General features: G+C 38.7%; 1 protein-coding gene and 1 pseudogene across 2 annotated transcripts in view; one reads left to right on the top strand and one right to left on the bottom strand.

Annotated features, from left to right (window-relative positions):
- The window catches only part of IQGAP2 (IQ motif containing GTPase activating protein 2), a 248,303-nt gene that overhangs the window by 26,948 nt on the left and 202,134 nt on the right, over positions 1-19,221 (top strand). For both annotated transcript variants that reach the window (XM_036225610.1, XM_036225611.1), the window contains exon 2: positions 15,426-15,525. In XM_036225610.1, the coding sequence (XP_036081503.1) occupies positions 15,426-15,525 (100 nt within the window). The remainder of the gene's footprint in view (positions 1-15,425; positions 15,526-19,221) is intronic.
- Positions 2,795-2,913, bottom strand: LOC118607409 (annotated as a pseudogene).

Raw genomic sequence — 19,221 nt, 5'->3', positions numbered from 1 at the left:
AAAAAAAGTAGAGAAATATCAACCTCGGGCTAGAGGGGCTCACATTTGTCTTTATGTCTTTAACTATTCTCTGCTTTACTCTTGTCCCAATGTGACCTTGAGAGAGACATGAAGAATGCTAACAATAGAGAAAGGCATTTTTTTTTGAGCAGAGGTGAAATACTATGTATATTGTGAATGTCTCATCATTACCTTTTGGGTAGTTGAGTAACAGCATGTAAAGAACTGATAAAACACTAGGAGCAATGTTCGAGACTTGAATGTTATCATTATTGACCTGTCTGTTGAGTAGTTTCTTTAGAGCTTTATTTTTTAATAACCTCCAAGTGAATGGAATTATGAGAACAGCATTTTAACTTTTTGGAAGTATTTTCCTATAATTAAGCTAATCTTAAGCCATTAATACTGTTAAAGAAAAGTTAAATTTAAAGGTATTTCTATTTGGCAGTTGAGGCAGCAAGACTCAGAGAGGATAAGTGACTTGCTCGAGGTGGTGCCTCCTGGGCTAGAACCTTCATTCCATGGCCTCCTGGGATTGCTTCTTTTATAGACCATCAGTTCATAGCAATTTAAGAAAATATACGAAAGCAAACATACCTTCTCCAGTATAGTTTATCAGTAGTTCTTATCTTGAAAAGGTGATCAGACCTAAGAGATGTCATCTCTCATTTGAAACTCTTCGGTTCTGGAAATTGGTTAACAAGGCTAAATTTGATTCAAGTTCTATGCGATACGCCCCCTGGATATCGCCAAAGCCACCACCGAAAGGCCTCAGTGGTCTAGTGTCCTAAGGACCTTTCCAATAGTGTGCGAACAGCAGGATCTGTTATTCTGTTTCTGTATGAATTGATTGCCAAGACTCCGGGACTGCTGTCTCACGTGCTGAGAAGCAGCAATGCAGAGCGGTTAAAGGCCAGGTGATGGAGCTGGGACGCCAGCCTTTCTATCTCGGCTCTGCCACTCGCCAGCTGTGGATTCCGGGCAAGGACAATAATGAAGACAACCATAATAATAATAGAACCTACCTCATAGGGTTGTCGTGATGGTTAAATGAGTTAATATTTGCAAAAAGTTAGAATAGTGCCTGGCATATAGAAGGTGCTGTATGAGTGTTTTTTTAAAGTGCGGAAAAAATATGCATGATTTTACTATTAACTATTTTTAAGTGTACAGTTCTGTGGAATTAAGTATATTCACGTTGATATTTAACCATCCCACCATCCATCTCCAGAACCTTATCTTTTCAAACTGACACTCTGCGCATTAAACACTAACTCCCCATTACCCGCTCCTCGCAGCTCTGGCCATGACCATGATACTTTGTGTTTCTATGAAATTGAAGTAGTTTAAGTGCCTCATGTAAGTGGAATCATACAGTATTTATCATTTTGTGACTGGCTATTTCATTTAGCATAGTGTCCTCAGGTTCATTCATGGTGGAGCCTGTGTCAGAATTTCCTTCCTTTATAAGTCTGAATAATATTCCATTGTGTGTATAAAGAACATTTTGTTTATACATTCATCTGTTGATGGGCACTTGGGCTGCTTCCACCTTTGAGCTATTGTGAATAATGCTTCCGTGATAATGGGTGTATAAATATCTGTTCAAGTCCCTGCTTTCACTTTTTGGACAGATATACCTAGAAATGGCATTGTTGAATCATGGTAATTCCATGTTTAATTTTTTTAAGGAGTCACCACTGTTATCCTCAGGGCTGCACCATTTTACATGTCTACGAGCAAAGCACATGGACTCCAGTTTCCCTCATCCCCATTGACACTTGTTATTTTCTTTTTTTTTTTTTAAAAAGTATTTTTACAAGTAAAAATATTGGACTTTATTTAACAACCAATAGTCAAATATTCAGTTTCTGTTAAGTTGTTGCCTTAGTCTTAAAGAGAGCATGCCATGAGTAAAAGATTTGGATTAGAGAAGATTTGGAAAATCTGGTTAATCAGATACTGGTTAAATTTTTATGAGCAAAACTTGTACTTGAACCCTTATTTTGTATTTCATGCCCCGCCATCTCCCCTCCCCTACTCCCACTGCACTGTATTTTTAAGGAGAAAGGCAATTCATAACAAATAAGCTCATGCCAAGAACTTATTTAGAAGCAAAGATTTTTTTGGTTTATTTGCTGGAGTGTATAGAGTGGGTTTGCTCAGTTTTATCGACCAAATTGGAATAAACCTACCTCTGAAGAAATTTATACAACTTGAATGAAGAACAGACCTGGAGTATCCAGCGTGAAACCAGTCCATCCCTGAAAAAAGATGTGGAAAAACAGATGGGATGAAAAAGTCGTGTTTCCTCATTGACCCGCAGTTTTTCCTCTCTCCGCGCTTCCCTGCTTTGTGAGCACAGCGTCAGTGGGTGCCGCCTGCACCGCTGTGTTAGGATGGCCGTTTGCGCTTCCAGTCCCACAGAGCCCTGTGGATTGCCTCCAGGGGCGGTGATAGAGGGCATAGCCAGACCCCCGAGCGCTGCAATGAGGGCCTTCCCAGAATGACACCTTCTGGCAGGTTCTCTAAGCTGCCTACACACGTGCAGCCAAGGGTGAGCTAAACTGGGTCGATGCCGGTTCCAGAGGAAGCCACTTTCACTGCCTGAAACTCCGCATTGATAAGCGAGGTGCTGGTGGTGTGCGGGCCTGTGCAGCCCGCAGGGTACATACACATGGCACATTTGCTTGGAATGTCGATTTTACTAAGTTTGGAGGTAGGAACTCCTTATATTTTAAATACTGAACCACATATCACTTGTGCAAAATGGGTGATTTTTTTTTTTTTTAAATGCCTACGGCACCTGGTCTTCCGAGGTGGTCTCCCATCCAAGTACTAAGTAGGCCCGACCCTGCTTAGCTTTCAAGATCAGACAAGATCGGGCATGTTCAGGGTGGCATAACCGTAGATAGATTATTTTTTAAAAGTGAACGAAATTAGACATTTTATGTTCATTAGGCATTGAGCTGTGTGCCTAGACACTTCACCCCTAGTTCTTTTTATGTGTTTACTCTTTTGTGCATTTTGGGTTATTTTTCTATGGAAAAGCTCACCGATGTACAGTCTGGGAAGTCTGGAGGTGTGTGGAGGTCAAGGGAGGGCTCAGAAAGGCTGGTTTGCACCTCCTGAAGTCAGTGTGCCAGTTAGGAGTCAAACTGATGTAAGACCATGCTCTCCACGTGTCCGCTGTGATCTTGGACAAATGGTTTAGTCGTCCCAAGTCTGTTTCCATATCTGTAAAATGGGGATAATACCAGGTTTGGAGGATTGTTGTTAAATGTGGTCATACCATGCTGGGAAAACCTGTGGTAAAGATATTTGGAGGCTGTGGCTGGCTGTGGCAGCGGAAGTGTAGGGGTGGTAGGGAGACAAAGCCTCACCTGCCCTTCTACTGTCCCCTCTCCTAATTCCTTCATGTAGCAAGCCCTCTACATGCTGTAACTTACAGCCTTCCTTCTGGACCTCTTCTCTCTGCCCTTGATCTTCCTGTAGGTACCTCCGATTCCCCCCAACCTGATATTAAGGGAGAGGTAAGGCTGGGTTAGCAGAGGGTTTGGAGTAGCCTAAGACCATTCCAAAGGAATCTGCCTTGGAGGGCAGAAACCATTTGGTACACTTCTCAAGACTCTCGGACAAGTGGAGGCATCAGGTGGCAGTGGATGGAGCACTAGACAAGGGTATGGGGAATCAAAGATTTTGAAGAGCAGACCTTGGACTTTCTTTCATCTTCAGCCCCACTTCCCATGGATGCAACTCCGAACGTGTTCCAAGGGAAAGCAAATCCTTGTTGACTCTGAATACTGGCAAACTGGCAAAATAAGGAACTTGGCTTGAGTTTTTAGATTAATAGTTATTACAGTAATTCATGTCACTGATGTAACAGCTGATGCCCAAAGAACTCTGCATGGTTCTATTGCAATTATGCGTGTTATTAGATGTGCCAGGTTAACTTTGTCGAAAGAGCTTTTATCCATAGAATGAACTCTGCACAGCTTCTCGATTATGAGCTATCATTCATCTGGTCTTCTCACTGTCATCAAACAGCCTGTACTCTTTTCAACTACACTACTTAAAACAGCTGTGGAATATCCTGGGCAGGCTCTCTGTTCCTCTCAAGAAATTTAGACCTTTGGAAGGGTGAGGAGGGGAGGAGTGGAGACTTTGAGGGCTGAGGAATGAGTCAGAAGACAAAGCACAAAAATGTATCTTGATGTAGATGTGCAGTTTCCTCATTCTTGTCTTTACTTCTCTAGGTGTGTTGCCTCACCCAACTTTCTCTCCCCTCTTTTAAACCCTACTTCAAACTCTTTTAGTCTAGAAAACTGACTCTGATTAATCCCATCACCGAATAATCTTTTTTCTTCCCCTTGATTTATCTGTTCTTTGTCCTATAATTAATTTGTCCTTTTTCCAAAGGAGCTTTCTAACTTTTCTGCAATTTTAAATGTGTGTTTTGTTAGACCATAAATTATTAGGGGCACAGAGTCCTTTCTCCCACCCCACCCATCCCTTCTCTCCACTTCTAACCTGCACTGTAACTATTTAGCCATTAGTTAGAGACTTTGCCGTGGAACAAAAGAAACATATTCTGTTGTTGTTGTATATATTGGTTTTAATTATAAGACACTTGGAAGGCACTTTAGAATTCTGCATCTCTATAATTCTCTGCCAGCATTTTTGCACCTAGTGGACCAATATCAAGAATAAATTTTCTTGCTCGCTTGCCTTCATGATTGTGGACCCTTCTGCTGCACAAATGCTAGCAGGGCTCTCATGGCCGATGTAGAAACAATGACTTTATTCTGAAATTGTATTAAAATCCTCTAAGGAACTAATGGCTGATGTACAATATGTTTGTCTTCTCTGATCTGCAGTAGATGTGTAGTGCAAGCCAAAAAAAGCAATGCCCGAAGGAGATCAATTATTTATTTATATGTGAAGCAGAAGAACATGAATTATTTTTAAGGTGGTTGCTGTCCTTGCTGTTGTCTAAAGTTTGAGCTTTGGATCAAAGAACTTTAATATTTGAAAAGTTTGGTGTCTTTCATTGTGTTTACAAGAACATTTTTCTAAACTTGGAGCCATGTAGTTTCTCAGAGCAGTGGTACTGTGTGTTAGAAAAAAAGCGCACAACAAGCCTGAATCAAAATATTTTCAGCTTTGTTGCCCAAGTGGTCTAATTTCTTTTCCACAAGAGAGCTATTCTCAGCGTATTTTATATAGTCTCTAAGCAGTTTACACAATCAGGGTTTGCAAGTATTCTCTTCAGCCTTTAGACTTGACGTTAGCTTCACTCACTCTCGCCAACTTAACTCCCTTCCCACATCAGCCATTCCATTTCCTCCTACTGCTCCCTGTACCGTTGACATAAAAGAATAAAAATATTTGCTCTAATTTAATTGAGTATCTCCAAAACTTTGGTAAAACTAAACAAAAGCCAAAGAGTTGATTTTATATACAGATTAGTTCTGTAATCTGGATCTGGGACCTTGAGCAGAACACTTAGCCCATTATAGTCCCCACTCAAATGGCAATAATAATACTTGTCCATCAACCTGATGGGGCTGTTATAATTACATGAGGTAATTTACATGGCAGCACTTTATAAATGTATATGACTTCTATGAAACTGAAGTTCCTGGCATATTTAGTTCAAGTCCTGCTGCTCGATGTTGGCACCATGTGTGGTGTTTTATGCTTTCTCACAAGTCCGAACTCTTGCAAACCCTAAATATATGAGCTGATGCCTATTCTACTTAAAACTAGAGAAGCTTTTGTGCTCATGAGAACTAGCCTAAACTGCTTTAGTCCAAAATCAAGCTGAAATATATTCTTGATCTATGACTGTATTGTCAACATATCTCCACTCACATAGCATGATCCATTTGAGAGCTGCATTTTTGGCACATTTTAAAAATTGACTGTCCTGAGTCATGTGTTAATTCACAGTCACTAACAAACAGCATATGCTTGCATTAATAGTGTCCTTCTGTTCTACATCATAGCCTTCTAATTGAGACTGTTATATTAGTTAAACATCTCTTCTAAATTTAAGTTTAGATTTAAAGTCAGCTCCTTAGTATATCCCTAGTGCAGTGGGATGCTGCCATGTTTTTTTTTTTTTCTCCTTTAATTATACCAACTTGTCTTTATGGAAATTGGCATATTGGAGTGCCCTTCTGGTGCTGAGCCATGCGCAGTTTCCACCTCCGCCATCTGAAGTCACAGAATGAGTTGGCTGCTATTCGTTGGCTTTCTTTTTCTTCCCCCGTACCATGCTCTTCATCCTGTTCATTCTGTTGCCAAAGTCTGCCCTTGCAAAGCATCACGGTGTTTTTCTTTCTTCTTTCTAATTCAGACTTACAAGGTTTCACGTCGCACAAACTTGTCACAGCCTTCTCTTCTTTTTCTAATTTGGGTCTTTTACATTTCTTCCATTTCATGTATGTCTTACCCTACCTGTTCTCTCACATGAGCTTATCATTCCCAAGCTATTTATGCTGTCGAGGGCTTCGCAATATCATGGAATTAATCATCTTCCTCTCTGCTGTCTGGAACATCTCTGATTATTTTTTACGCAATAAAACTGATTAAATATTCATCATAAATCTCGAATGACTGTGATCCTTTTCTTAGAAGTTCAGCTTAATCAATTAAGTGCATGGAAGGCATTTTTGCAATGGATGCAGCATTAAGGCTTTTTCTCATTATATATATGTATTATATATATATATAAATGTTCATTAACACAAATAATATTTTTTAACTGAATAGCAAAACAAATTTAATCTTTTGTTACTTCTGGTATATACACACATACACACACACACACAGGCACACACAGACACACACGCACATATATGATATACATATATACACACATACACACTATGGTATAGAGTTTTGGAAAATGTAAGAATCAAAAAAGTTAAGGAAAAAATCCCAGAGCCCTCCCTTTTGGAAACAGGTGTTTTAACATTCTAGTATATTTCCATTTAGGCTTTTCCCCCTTGAATTATAGTGCGTATAATAACATAACCTTATATAATTATTACAGTTAAGAATATATATACACAAATATATGTTCAATATGTGTATTTATTTGTGCTTTTTTTTCAATTTATTTAACTTCAAACACATTCAGTTTGTAAGTTATATGGGAGATAGGTGCTAAAGCCACAAAAATTGAGCATAATCAATTTTATTTGATTAGCTGTTGTCTATTATGTGTTTTATATTTTATAACTTAATAGTTGACTATTATAATTTAACTATCAAATAGTTTAAAATATATATAATTTTGAAAAATACTCATCCAATAGCTTCCTGGATAGGTAGCATTACTCCCATTTACAGATGAGGAAACTGTGTATATCCAGTTAATGCATCCATGACTGTGACGCTGTTACAGGCACATTTAATCCCAAAGCTACTGTCCTTTCCACTCAGCCACGTCCCTTTTTATCAGGTGTCTCTGTCAGTTTAGGCAGAAATTCACCTTTTAGAGGGGAAGGGGAGGTACCTCAGATAAAAAATGTTAAATTTTCTCAAATGTGTTCTCAGGATTTATTGATAGTATGTGGCTTTGCTTATCACGTATCATGTAAGCAGTGTCATTTAGTTTTTTGTGTTGTTTTTTGTTTTGGTCGTGTTGCTGTTCTTGCGTTCCTGATATAGTTTAACTTGGCAATACCGAATATTTTATTTTTTCCTTTGTTGAACTACATTTGAGATTTCCCCATTTCTGAGAAATAAGCCTATAATTTTTACTTTCTGTACTTCCTTAAGATGGTAGCATTAATATACATGGTATCCAGCAGGAAAAACAAAGTCACAACTCTACCTGCTAACTAGCGAGTTATCAGTAATACTATTATTAATGGCCCCCTCAGAGGATCCTAACGGCTGCTGGGCTGGTCATCAGGCATTTACATGCAGGGACGCCATGGCGCTTTCGTAGCACAGGAAGTTCAGAACCTCGAACTCAGAGTTGTTTCCAGTCCCCACTCTACCATTTAGCTGTTTTTATGATTTTTGAAATACCTAAACCTGAATTAACTAAACTCTCTGCCATTGTTTCCCACTGGAAAAGTGGAGATTCAAATTTCTATCTTAAAGGGGTTGCAGGGATGAGGAGATAATGTATGTAAAAGATCTGGCATGTAGTAAGTGCTTATTAAATGTAAATCCCTTCTGTCTGCTATTTTTCACACATACGTCACAAAGAGCTTACGTGGATTAGAGAAATAAGATAAGCACATGAAGCATAGGCAGAAAAAAAGCCCTACTCATAACCAAGAGGTCGTCTTGTTGTCTTGCACTTACCTTTGAACTATTTGTGATTTATTGGGTTTTTTCGTCTAGTAGTTAAAAAAAGTTGGGCCAAGACTCAACTATTTGATTGTCTTTTGTGGCTCCCAGCTTTGTAGAAATATCTTCTGAAATTCTGGGTGATTTGGAGAAGTTTGTGAGAGGACAGGGGCAGAGTGTTAGCGATGACTTGCCATTCCCTGAGAACAGCTCAGGGGACTGTAATTATATAAACAGACCTGCTAAGTCTATTTAATGGTTGCAAAATATTATCATTCCCATGGGACAGTAGAGTTTAGGTAAACATCTATGTTTTTAAAATATTCATTATCTTTACAGAACAGGGAGAATCATTTTAGCATTGGTTCTGAATAATTTGAAGCATTTTACACTGACCATCTTAAGCACAGAAAGTTCATGCCGAAGTAGAGATGAGTTGAACTCCTTTCCCTTATTTTAGAAATAGTATAAGCTCATCCAGACTTAAGATTTTACAATTACCTTCTGTATGTCAGCTGTTGGAGTTACAGTTTTTAAAACTGGCCTTGGAAACTTGATACTCCATTTTTCCTTACTGAGGTCTGTGCAAGGATGGTGGATTGTATAGGAGCAGGCAGTGAGCAAGTGGAATTTTCCCATGACTACTTGGTAGCAAAAGAGATGAGTTTTACCTATGAAATGTTTTCTGAAATTATAAGTGTCAAGAAATCCCAAATCTAGGATTCATTGCCTTTAATTCTCCCAAATCGAGCAAAGTCCTAGATAGACCTCTCTCTCTCCTCCCAGCCTGCAGGCTGGCTTACCTCTGTAAATGGGCCTTAACATCTAATGGTCTACTCTGAGTTTCTAGATTATATGTGAAAAAAGTCAGACATTCTTGTTCAAATTTGCACAGTAGACTAAAATTAATTTTACTAGTAATGAGAACTAGTAATGAGATCCTCTTCTGAAAAGGTGTCTTGAGTTTTCTACCAGACTTGGTAGAAAAAGATGACATCGAAGGTACTCAAGCATGATCGCATCCTTGGGTAGGGGGAAAGGTTTGGGATCATTTTGGTGTAAAAGTGGGATAGAACTGTCTTTTATATGTAGACCTTAATGCCATGTACATTTAAAGCATATATGCAGAAAAGGATGAACTATTTTCACAAAGCTTGAAATAGTTCCTCAAATTCCTGAATAATTATGACAAACAAACTTCTTAATTATCCTGAGCTTTAGTGACCTCACTGGAAAAATGAGATTGGTAGCCAGTCAGGGACTTTTAACTCTTGTAAGTAAACCATTAGTTTCAGTTTGTTACCCTCTATCTCTAAGTAGGAAATTCTCCTTCTCATGCTGAACTTTGTCCTATGAAAGGAGGTGACCACAGTCCCTTACCACCATTTCTAACCTGAATGCCCTCTGAAACAGTGTGTTGCTTTATCACTTTGGAGATTTTTTAGAAATATGTGATGGGGGAGAAGGTGTGGAGGGCAGGCTTTAAATAAAGTCCACTTTCCCTTAGGATCTGAACAGTATGGCTGTGTTACCATCAGGGTATGGGACTTGGTAGGACTAAACCTTTGAGGGACACAGCATCTTTGTGTTTCAGGCACAAAGCTGAGCACACCATTTAGCAGCCTTTACTGAGCACCTGCTATTTACCTGGCACTTGTTAAAGATATAGAGATGGATGAGATGTGAGTCCCTGCACGAGTGTCTCATAATTTTGGTGACTTGATGAAACCTGTTTTTAACACATGGAGGAGCAATCTCTGTCGTTTCAGATTCTTTGTGGTATTTGTGAATATGTATCAGGTTGCTCACAACTTCGACCTCATGTTTTCCCATTTTTCAAAAGAAAATTTAGTTTAGGGAAGTTTGATCATGTGGACTTTTAAGGCTTAAGATTAAGTAGCTGTGAAATGCTAAAGGAGGCTGGTGTGAAGCCAGAATATATCACGGGTCAAGTTTACTGGGTGTATCAGCTTACTGGAAATCTTGGACTTTGGGTTCTCTCATCTTTATATTCCAACCCTGTCTCCTGCACCACTTTTAGGGTCTTGGAATCCATTCTCTTCCTTCCAGTGTCATCCTTGGGGTAACTGTTCTTTAAGTTCTGAGTAGAGAGATACCATTTAGGTATTCTCTCCCAGGTAAAAGCTGGTTCCAACTCTGAGAAGATGATACAATACTGTTTAACTTGAATTACATACGTGAGGATATTCGAGGTTCCTTACAGAAATTTTGAGTCTCACAAAATAACAATATGTACGTACATAAAAGACTAAATTGTGTCATGTTTTCATGAGTTGATTCATATCATAGTCCCAATCTGCTTTGCCTTAGGGCGGGACATGCCTTAAATAATACTGTTTTATGAAAAGAGATTCCCAACCCTGGTTTTTGTGATCCTTGCCAACCTTCCCTCCAATATCTCCCCACCTCTCTCAACATCCTGTAATTATTCAGACTTTCAATTGTTTATTTAAAAAAACTTCATGAGAGACCTCATGTATCATATATGTCACTTTATGTCCAGCCCCCAAAACAGATTAGCACAACGCGGCCACTCAAGTATCTATTGAACAAACAAATGAATTCTAATGCAAAGGATATGGTGGCCTTGCTGTCTCTGCATGTGAAGGGAACAAGTAGAGTAGCTAAAATTAACGAGTACCATATCAACTGTTTAATGAATGGGTTAAGTCTTGGGCTGTTTTTATGTTGGATTTTGTGGGTCTTCTTTGGGAAACGGACTTTTTAATGTTCCTTCTGTCTTGAACTTACAGTTCTATTTCAATACTGTCTCTACTGGACTCACTCCCATTCTGCTCCTATAACCTCTGCATAAGCTCTATATTGTGATTTCCACAAAATGTTATTGCTTTAAAATGCCGCCTTTTCGCCAACATCAGCTAATGTTACAAATGGCGTTTGGTGAGTCGCTAATACTTCAGGAAGTTGTATTCTTCACAATGTCCTCATGTGTCTTAGTGTTCAAAGCAGCCAGTAAAGATGAACTTTAGAAGAAATTGCAGCTAATCAAGTTACTTTAAAATAAAAGCACTTCTGAGAGCACTTAAATGATCTGCCCTTGGGTTTGGCTGTGTCAAGCCCGGCACACTCAGATTTGACAGCAGCGTGGCACCGGGCAAAGAGCAGGAAGGCTGTGCTGAGCAACCTCCGCTCCAGCCCTGGCTCTGCCACTGACCCGGCGAGTGCATAGGCGGTGCCTTTCCCTCCCGTGACCCTGGTGTCCTCATTTGTAAGAAAGAGATAATGCCTATCTCTCAGGGTGGTTATGAGAACCACACAGTAACATGGAAAAGTGCTTTATAGATGGTAAAGTCATACTTGAGTGAATTCTTTTATCAGCTCCATGATGGCTCTTTAAATGGCAGGGTTATTATCCATGCCACTGGCTCTTATCAGAAGTTGCTACTTAGTAACTGTTGAGTAATGCAGAAATATTTGCAGGCAGCCTCTGTGGCCCAGAAGGATCTGCTTTTGCTCTGATTAAGACTTTCTCAAATTCAAAACGTTGGCCTCCACTTTGAAAATAGGTCATGAATAAAGGAAGGGGAGGTTGAAGAGTGTGTGGTTTGAAGGGAAATAGATCAAGTTTGGGGTCTAATGGACCAAGTCTGAAGGGAAGGAATGAGTGTAAAATGAAGTCTCATGAGGGCAAACAGTTTTCGTTTGATCGGTTCACTACCCTATCCCTGGTGCTATCACTCCTGCCTGGCCTGTAGAATCTATGAATTGAACATTAGCTGAGTGAAGTCTGTAGAATGGGACTATATTCGTTCCATCAATATCAGTGACCACATCCTTATTTTATTCAGTGTAAAAAGGCAAATTCCTTTTACTAATCTTTCCAAATAAGAGATTATTTGTTCCTCAAACATTTTTATGGAGCACGTAGCCCATACCGGACACCATGAGAACACTAGCGAATATAGGAGGCGCCAGGAGAGAGGGTATTTTGATCAGGCAACAGCAGGGAAGACTTTGGGAAGGAAACGGCCCTCGTGTTGAGCCTTAAACAGAAGTAGAATCCCATCAGCTGTGGCCAGTATGTTGTAATTGCAATTTCAAGCTTTGTGGGTGTTTAAATTCAAACGTTAAATCAAATCTTCTGGTTGGACAGGGTGATGTCAGAGTTTGAAAGCCCCCTCCGCGCTCTCCTGAGCTAGTAGAATCTTCTATGGCTTATGGAATATTGTGGTTGAGGGACAGAGGCCTAGGGACTGAGTGCTGCTGGGGCTTCTGCCTCCTCCCAAGTGAGTTGGTTGATGCTGAGAGGAAGCAGCAGCCAAGAAGGAAGGTGGCAGTGAGAGTGCTTCCTTTTGCTCAATCTTAATGTCAGAGAGACTACACTGAGCGTTGGACTCTCACTAAAAGTTTTGTGTTGTTTTCAAGCTTTGATGTGTCAGAAGCTACTATAAAATGAAAATACCCTTTTAAAAATGGGATACAGACAAGACAGAATAAAAAATGAGAAATTGGAAGTTACAGAGGGTTCTGGGGATTAATTGTTAGGAACAATGGAGATGGAGGATTAGGTGATGATGTGTGGACATGCTAGATATCTTCTGAGAAAATTCAGGATGATAATAATCATAATTTGCAAAGTATACTCATTATTGGGTGATGGTTAACTCACTTAGTGAGGATTCACTGGAACATAATTTTTCAGCAAATATTTGAGTGTTCTCAATGTGCAAAGAACCATGATAGATGTGAGGAAGATATAAAGATGAATCAAAAGAGTCCTTTCCTCCAAGGTATCCCTACTTTGGGGAGGGAGGCATGACCAAATTACAGAGGGACTTCTGAGGATGAGTGATGTAATAACAATGTGAATCATCATTCTGAGGAGAGTAGATGGATTCTAACTTAGAGATCCGCAGTCTTTTGCTTGAGAAGATGTCAAAGATGCCACGCACGGAAGATGGGAGAATGGCTTTCAAGCAGAAAGAAGGGGGAGAGCAGAAGTGCTCAAACCCAAAATGTGGTCTTGGAATGTGGCGCTGCCTGTAAGGGTGGCTGAAATGTGGACTTCACGTAGGGGAGGAGAGGGAAAGTGTTCTAGAACTTCGTTCTGTGAGAAATAGGGATAATTGGAGGTTTTGAGAGGGAGAATAGCATCAATGGGACTATGCATTAGCAAGATGCTTCTGGTGACCTTGAGGATGGATGGAGGAAGGGGTGTGGCTGGGATGCTACTTGAGGGCTCCTGTAAGAGTCCAGGGCAGAGATGTTGAAGGCTTGGAATCTTACAGAGGAGGATTGCTTGAGAGCTTTCGTACTTTTCCTAAACCTGAGAGCTCTCTTCTAAAATTAAATCAGTTTCAGTTTATTAAGAAAAAGAAGATGCTTTCAACAAATACAAGATCTTTATTGACCCCTATTGGTATCATTGATCTGGGATGAGGTCTCCCTGTTGGAAGGAATGGAGCCACAATGGGAAATCGGAAGGATTAGGAAGGAAGGATGGGAAAAGGCATGGTGATATGTGTGGAAGCCCTTGCTCTTTTGGCTCTGCTTTTGTTAGGTACCAGCCTGTCCTGCTGCTCCCCGTATCTCACCTCACTCTCCTGTCGCTGCTGCTGCTCCTTTTCCTCCTCATCCAGTAACATGGCTTTCCCCCAAATTCTTACATACTTTCTTATTGTCTCCATCCATCTGAATATTTCTAGCTCTCATGTTTCTGCTCTTTCTTTGGGCAAATGATCTCTCAGCCTGCTAGTTCAAATGTAGGGCGGGATTTCCTGCCTCATAGAATCATGAGACTTAGATGAGAAACTGCATAGCAAATACTTTGCCTAAGGCCTTAAAACAAAACAAGTGCTCAATAAATGAGCGTCTGGTACATATTTATATGCTTATGGTATTCTGCCATTTAATCTCTCCTTTCTTTTGAGTTCTTTGAGGATTTGGTATTATTTTTAGATCTTAAGTGCTTAGCATTGTACTTGCTAATAAGAGTTCAAAATTTGATCTTAATTTCTTTTGACTACCAAGATGATATTTTGGATTTCTTATCAGTAGAACATGAGAGGAGTCTTTCTTGAAGTCGAATTGGCAATCTTCACTTTCTTGTCTCTTTTGCTTAGGACCAAGGGTCCCATTTATGAAAATAGATGATGAGCTAGCAGCTAGGTAACAAAAAGGGCAAACAGTGACATTCCTTCCCTATGCGACCACATCCCTGCTATCCACATACATTGTCTTCATTTGATGAGTAATCTAACAAACTAGAAACCAAATGTGTTTCATAGCTATCAAAATTAAAGTTCAGTATTGAAGAGGGAAAAGGGGTACTTTTTATGAAAAAGGAGTCTTGTCATGTAAACAGACAGCTAAGAGTTGGCCGATGTGACAGTTGGCCACGGTCGTGTGCTGTTAAGGCTGTGGCTAGAGGAAGTGCAGTCAGGAAATGGGGAGGCCGTGTCTTCTGTAGAAAAGCAAAGCTGCAGTGTAGAAGTTAATAAACTAGGCTTGCGTCGGATTACAGAGTGTGGGCTCAAAAACCCTGTTCACTTGCTCTCTCCAGTGCTTTTTTCCTTTGGATAGCTGTTGACCAGGAAGGTTAGTCTCATAAAAGCCAAGAAGTAAGTGGGAGGAATTTTAGAGATTTTGGCATCTGTAAAATAGATTTGAGTTGGATGAGAAGCCTTAATTTCCTCTAGGAGGTTAAAATACAGGTCTTGTAGATTCTTTGTTCAACCCCAGAATTTCCAGGATGGTCCAAGCTGAGCCACTAGACCAATTCCACAAGCTTGTTAAGAAAAGTTGTTGCAAGTAGACCATGCTCTAATTGATCGGAGTCTATCTAACTCCTGTGGCATCATGTTTATGAAATGTGATTGCTATTCTCATTCTATTATTTGGTAATTTCAACCTGTACTTCAATATTGCAATTTTTTTTTTTTTGCTAAAAATAATATAATATTGTAAAATTCAAAGGCAGATCTCTTTCTGTTTTAGTGTTTCAGTACCCCTATGTCTAACTGTTCAATGTTGAACTTCATATGATTTTTTTCTAGTTGCTCGTCTCAGGTGTTTATTTGATGAGCACTGCCCTTACAAGTCATGTGATGTTATTATATCTCTGTTTCTAGCTATTGTGGATGATGAAAGGCTCTCTGCAGAGGAGATGGATGAGAGGAGGCGGCAGAACATCGCTTATGAATATTTGTGCCACCTAGAGGAAGCCAAAAGGTGAGATCCAGACTTAGTCTATTTGCATACCTACTCTTGGAGATAAACTTTAGGTACTGTACTTTTAATAACTCATTTGCAGTCATGTTGGTAGCAGGGTAATGGGAGAAAAACCACCTGTTTTTTATAAATGGTCAGGCGCACATGAGAAAAAGTTGCTATCGCAGACAACATCAAGGCACTAGGGAGGCGACTGTTCTTTTTTCTTCCTCAGAGCCTCCCAGGAAATCTCCGGGCAAATTGCAGACTATTTCAAATTTTTCATTTCACTGGCTTGGATAAGGAGTAGCAGCAAAGACTTATCAACTTCCTTTTCCTCCAGAACTTCCTCGGATCTTCCCCTCCTGCCCCCCTCCCTCAATGATTATAAATGCCCAGTAGGACGAAAGTGTTTTGGACTGAAGTCCATTGGTCACTAAACTAGAGGATAGATTTATGACAGCAATCTCCTTTTTAACCCATGGGTGTGTTGCCACTTAGGATATGTTGTCTCTAAACTCACATTGACTCTTAGACTTATTAGATTATAAGCAAATGTAGGGTTTTCCAAGGAGAGAGTGAAGATAAAGAAGGTATTTGCACTTAGGCCTCTGTGTCAGAAGAATCAGAACTTTGTCCTTTGCTGGGTGAGTACTGCAGTGCCCATATGCCCTGACTTAGATTCCGATTAGTGCTTTGTGCTATGATCGAGCAACAGCATTGTTTCCTGGACAGATGATATGTTCCAGCTCTCTTATCCATAGAGAAAATAAACATTTAGTTAATGGTCATTGGTATTATCTCTGATCACTAACAAATAGCTATCTGCAGAGCTGGAAGCATGAGGTTTTTAATCCATGTGTAGAACACTCAGTAACACATGTGCTAATTTGGCCTCAGAATTGCTTAAAATGGCATTTCCAAGAGTCGTTTCTTATTTTAATAGTCTTCTTATAACTCCAAGTTCTAAAGATTAAGTTTGAAAGGTTATTTAATATGTCTATGATGTCTACAGTTAGGTTGCAGGTCATTGAAGATTCAGTCTAAGATTATTAAAAAGATTCTTTTAGTCAAGTTGTTGCTCAAAAGTTAGATAAGGAAAGCGATTCAAAGACATTTAAAATTAACATGCTTTCAATGAAAAAAGTTTAAGGAGAGTTAGTGGAAGCATCCTCCTGACACACGCTTTGCATTCTAAGTTTTTACCTCTTGTTTTTTGTAAGTGGGAAGCAGTGTCACACAGAGGTGTGTGTGATTGGGAGTCAGTAGACTGAATTTCTTGGTCCCAGCTCCACCATTTATGAGCTATGCCACCATTTACTCCATGAGAACTTCAGTTTTGTCTCTTCTGTAATGGTGTATAAATATGTTACCGCCACCTGCCCTACTTCGTGGATTTTTTTTTTCTAAAAGTCAACTAAAATCATGAAGGTATAAGTGTTTGTAAACTGTAGTGTCAGTCAGGTGTATGATGATAAGCATAGTTTACTCTTGAATGTTTCAAAGTGCTATCAATATAGCTTGAAACCCTACCATCTTTAGTGTTTCCAAAATTCTAAATTTGAATTTTGTTTTAGAAAAGTCATCATAATGATTAGCCCAGGTTCCTTAAACAATATGTCCTTAGGAACAGTTTCATTGGGAAAAAGAAGACTATAAAATATATAGTTTTTCCTCTAAGATGACAGCAATTTATTTTATAAGGAAAGAGTTGATGTATTATATATTCATGAATCTTTTAGTAAGATCTGGATGCTTTCTGTGACTTTTAGGAAAGATGATTTTTGGTCATACAGTATGTAAAAATTATGTGGCTATTAATAGATATATTACTCATATGCTCTGATTAGAGAAAGCATAGTATACAGAATTCTGACAGTGTTAAAGCCTTAGGAATTACATACTGGGTGTATTATAGTGCATGCACGTGTGTGTTCCTGTGAGCATAGTTGGCTTAGGTTATTGTGTATATACTTAGAATGTATAAGTTTCACCAAGAACTGTTTCTTATTTCTTATTTCAATTGAACATATTTAGGGGAGGTTAATTGGAAATATGCTGGTTCTATCTTTGTGCCTCTTTTCTTTCTTTCTGGAAGTGAGAATTGGAAGTCTTTCTAGTTCATATGTATCAAAAACTCAGAATTGTGAAGGTCTAGTGTATCATTAACTTTGGTTTTATTAGTTTCAAGATTCTGTGATAACTAGTATCAAGCTGTTTAAAATATTCTTTAACTAGAGGGGATATCACTATCAACATTAAATAAGTAAAAAGAACAATGAAGAAATACTATGAACAGTTATTTGCCAACAAATTAGGAAAACTAGATGAAATGGGCAAATTCTTAGGAAGACACAAATGACCAAAACTGACACAAGAAGAAATAAAAAGCCTACATAGACTTGTAACTAGCAAGAAGATTGAGTTATTAATCAAAAAACTTCCCATTCTTTCAGAAAACATAAGAGGAGGGAACATGTTCCAGCTCATCCTATTGAGACCAGTGTTACTGTAAGACCAAAATCCAAGAGATGCCTCAAGAAAACCACTGACCAATATCCCTTATGAATACAAATATAAAAATTCTCCACCGAACACTAGCAAACCTAGTCCAGTGACATATGCAAAGGATCATATGCTACTAAGAGGAATTCATTTCAGGAATGTGAGCTTAGTTTAACCCCAGAATAAGTCATTCGGGACTATTCAAAGGGAAAAAAAAGTCTTTTCAACAAATGGTGCTGAAACAACTGTATATACACATGCATAAAAATGAATTTGAATCCTTACCTCACACCACATACAAAAATAATGTAAAAATGGGTTATTAATCTAAATGTAAGAACTACAACTATAAATCTCTTAGAAGAAAATATAGAAGCAAGTCTTTGTGACTTTGGGTTAGGCAGTGGTTTCTGAGACTTGACACCAAAAGAACTAACAAAAAGAAAAATGGATAAATTAGACATCATAAAAATTAAACTTTTTTGATTCATAGAATATCATCAAAAAGTGAAAACGCATCCCATAGAATGGGAGAAAATATTTGCAAATTATATATCTGATAAGAGACTTGTATCCAGAATATATAAAGAACTCTTACAATTCAACATAAAAAGTAAATAGCCTAATTTTAAAATAGACAATGATTCTGAATAGACATTTCTCCAAATAAGATGATCAGATGGACAATAAAAACAGGACTGGATGCTTAACAACAATCATTAGGCAAATCAAAAAAATTCAATGAGATACCATTTCATAATAGGATGGCTGTAATAAAAAAGACTGACAATAACAAGTATTTGCAAGGATGTAGAAAAATTGAAACTCTCATACATTGCCGGTGGATTGTAAAATGGTGCAGCTACATTGTAAAACAGTCTGTCAACTCCTTGAAAAATTAAATACAGAGTTAACCATATGATCCAGCAATTCCACCACCAAGGAAATGGAAAACCTATGTCTATAGAAAACTTGCACATAAAAGTTCATTGAAGCATTATTCATTAGGGCAAAAAGTGGAAACAACTCAAATATCTATCTACTGATGTATAGATAAACAAAATATGGTGTATTCATACCATAAATCATTCAGCTGGAAACTATGTAAATGTCTAACCAAAGTACTGTGTATTTGAAACTAATTTAAAGAAGGAAAAAATTAGCAAATCAAATCTAGTAATGTATAAAAAAATTATATAAATCACAACCAAG

Source organism: Rousettus aegyptiacus, unplaced genomic scaffold (assembly GCF_014176215.1).
Source record: "Rousettus aegyptiacus isolate mRouAeg1 unplaced genomic scaffold, mRouAeg1.p scaffold_m13_p_8, whole genome shotgun sequence".
NCBI classification, from domain to species: domain Eukaryota; kingdom Metazoa; phylum Chordata; class Mammalia; order Chiroptera; family Pteropodidae; genus Rousettus; species Rousettus aegyptiacus.
The sequence above is the reverse complement of the archived record's forward strand: the minus strand, read 5'-3'. Positions and strand labels throughout refer to the sequence as shown.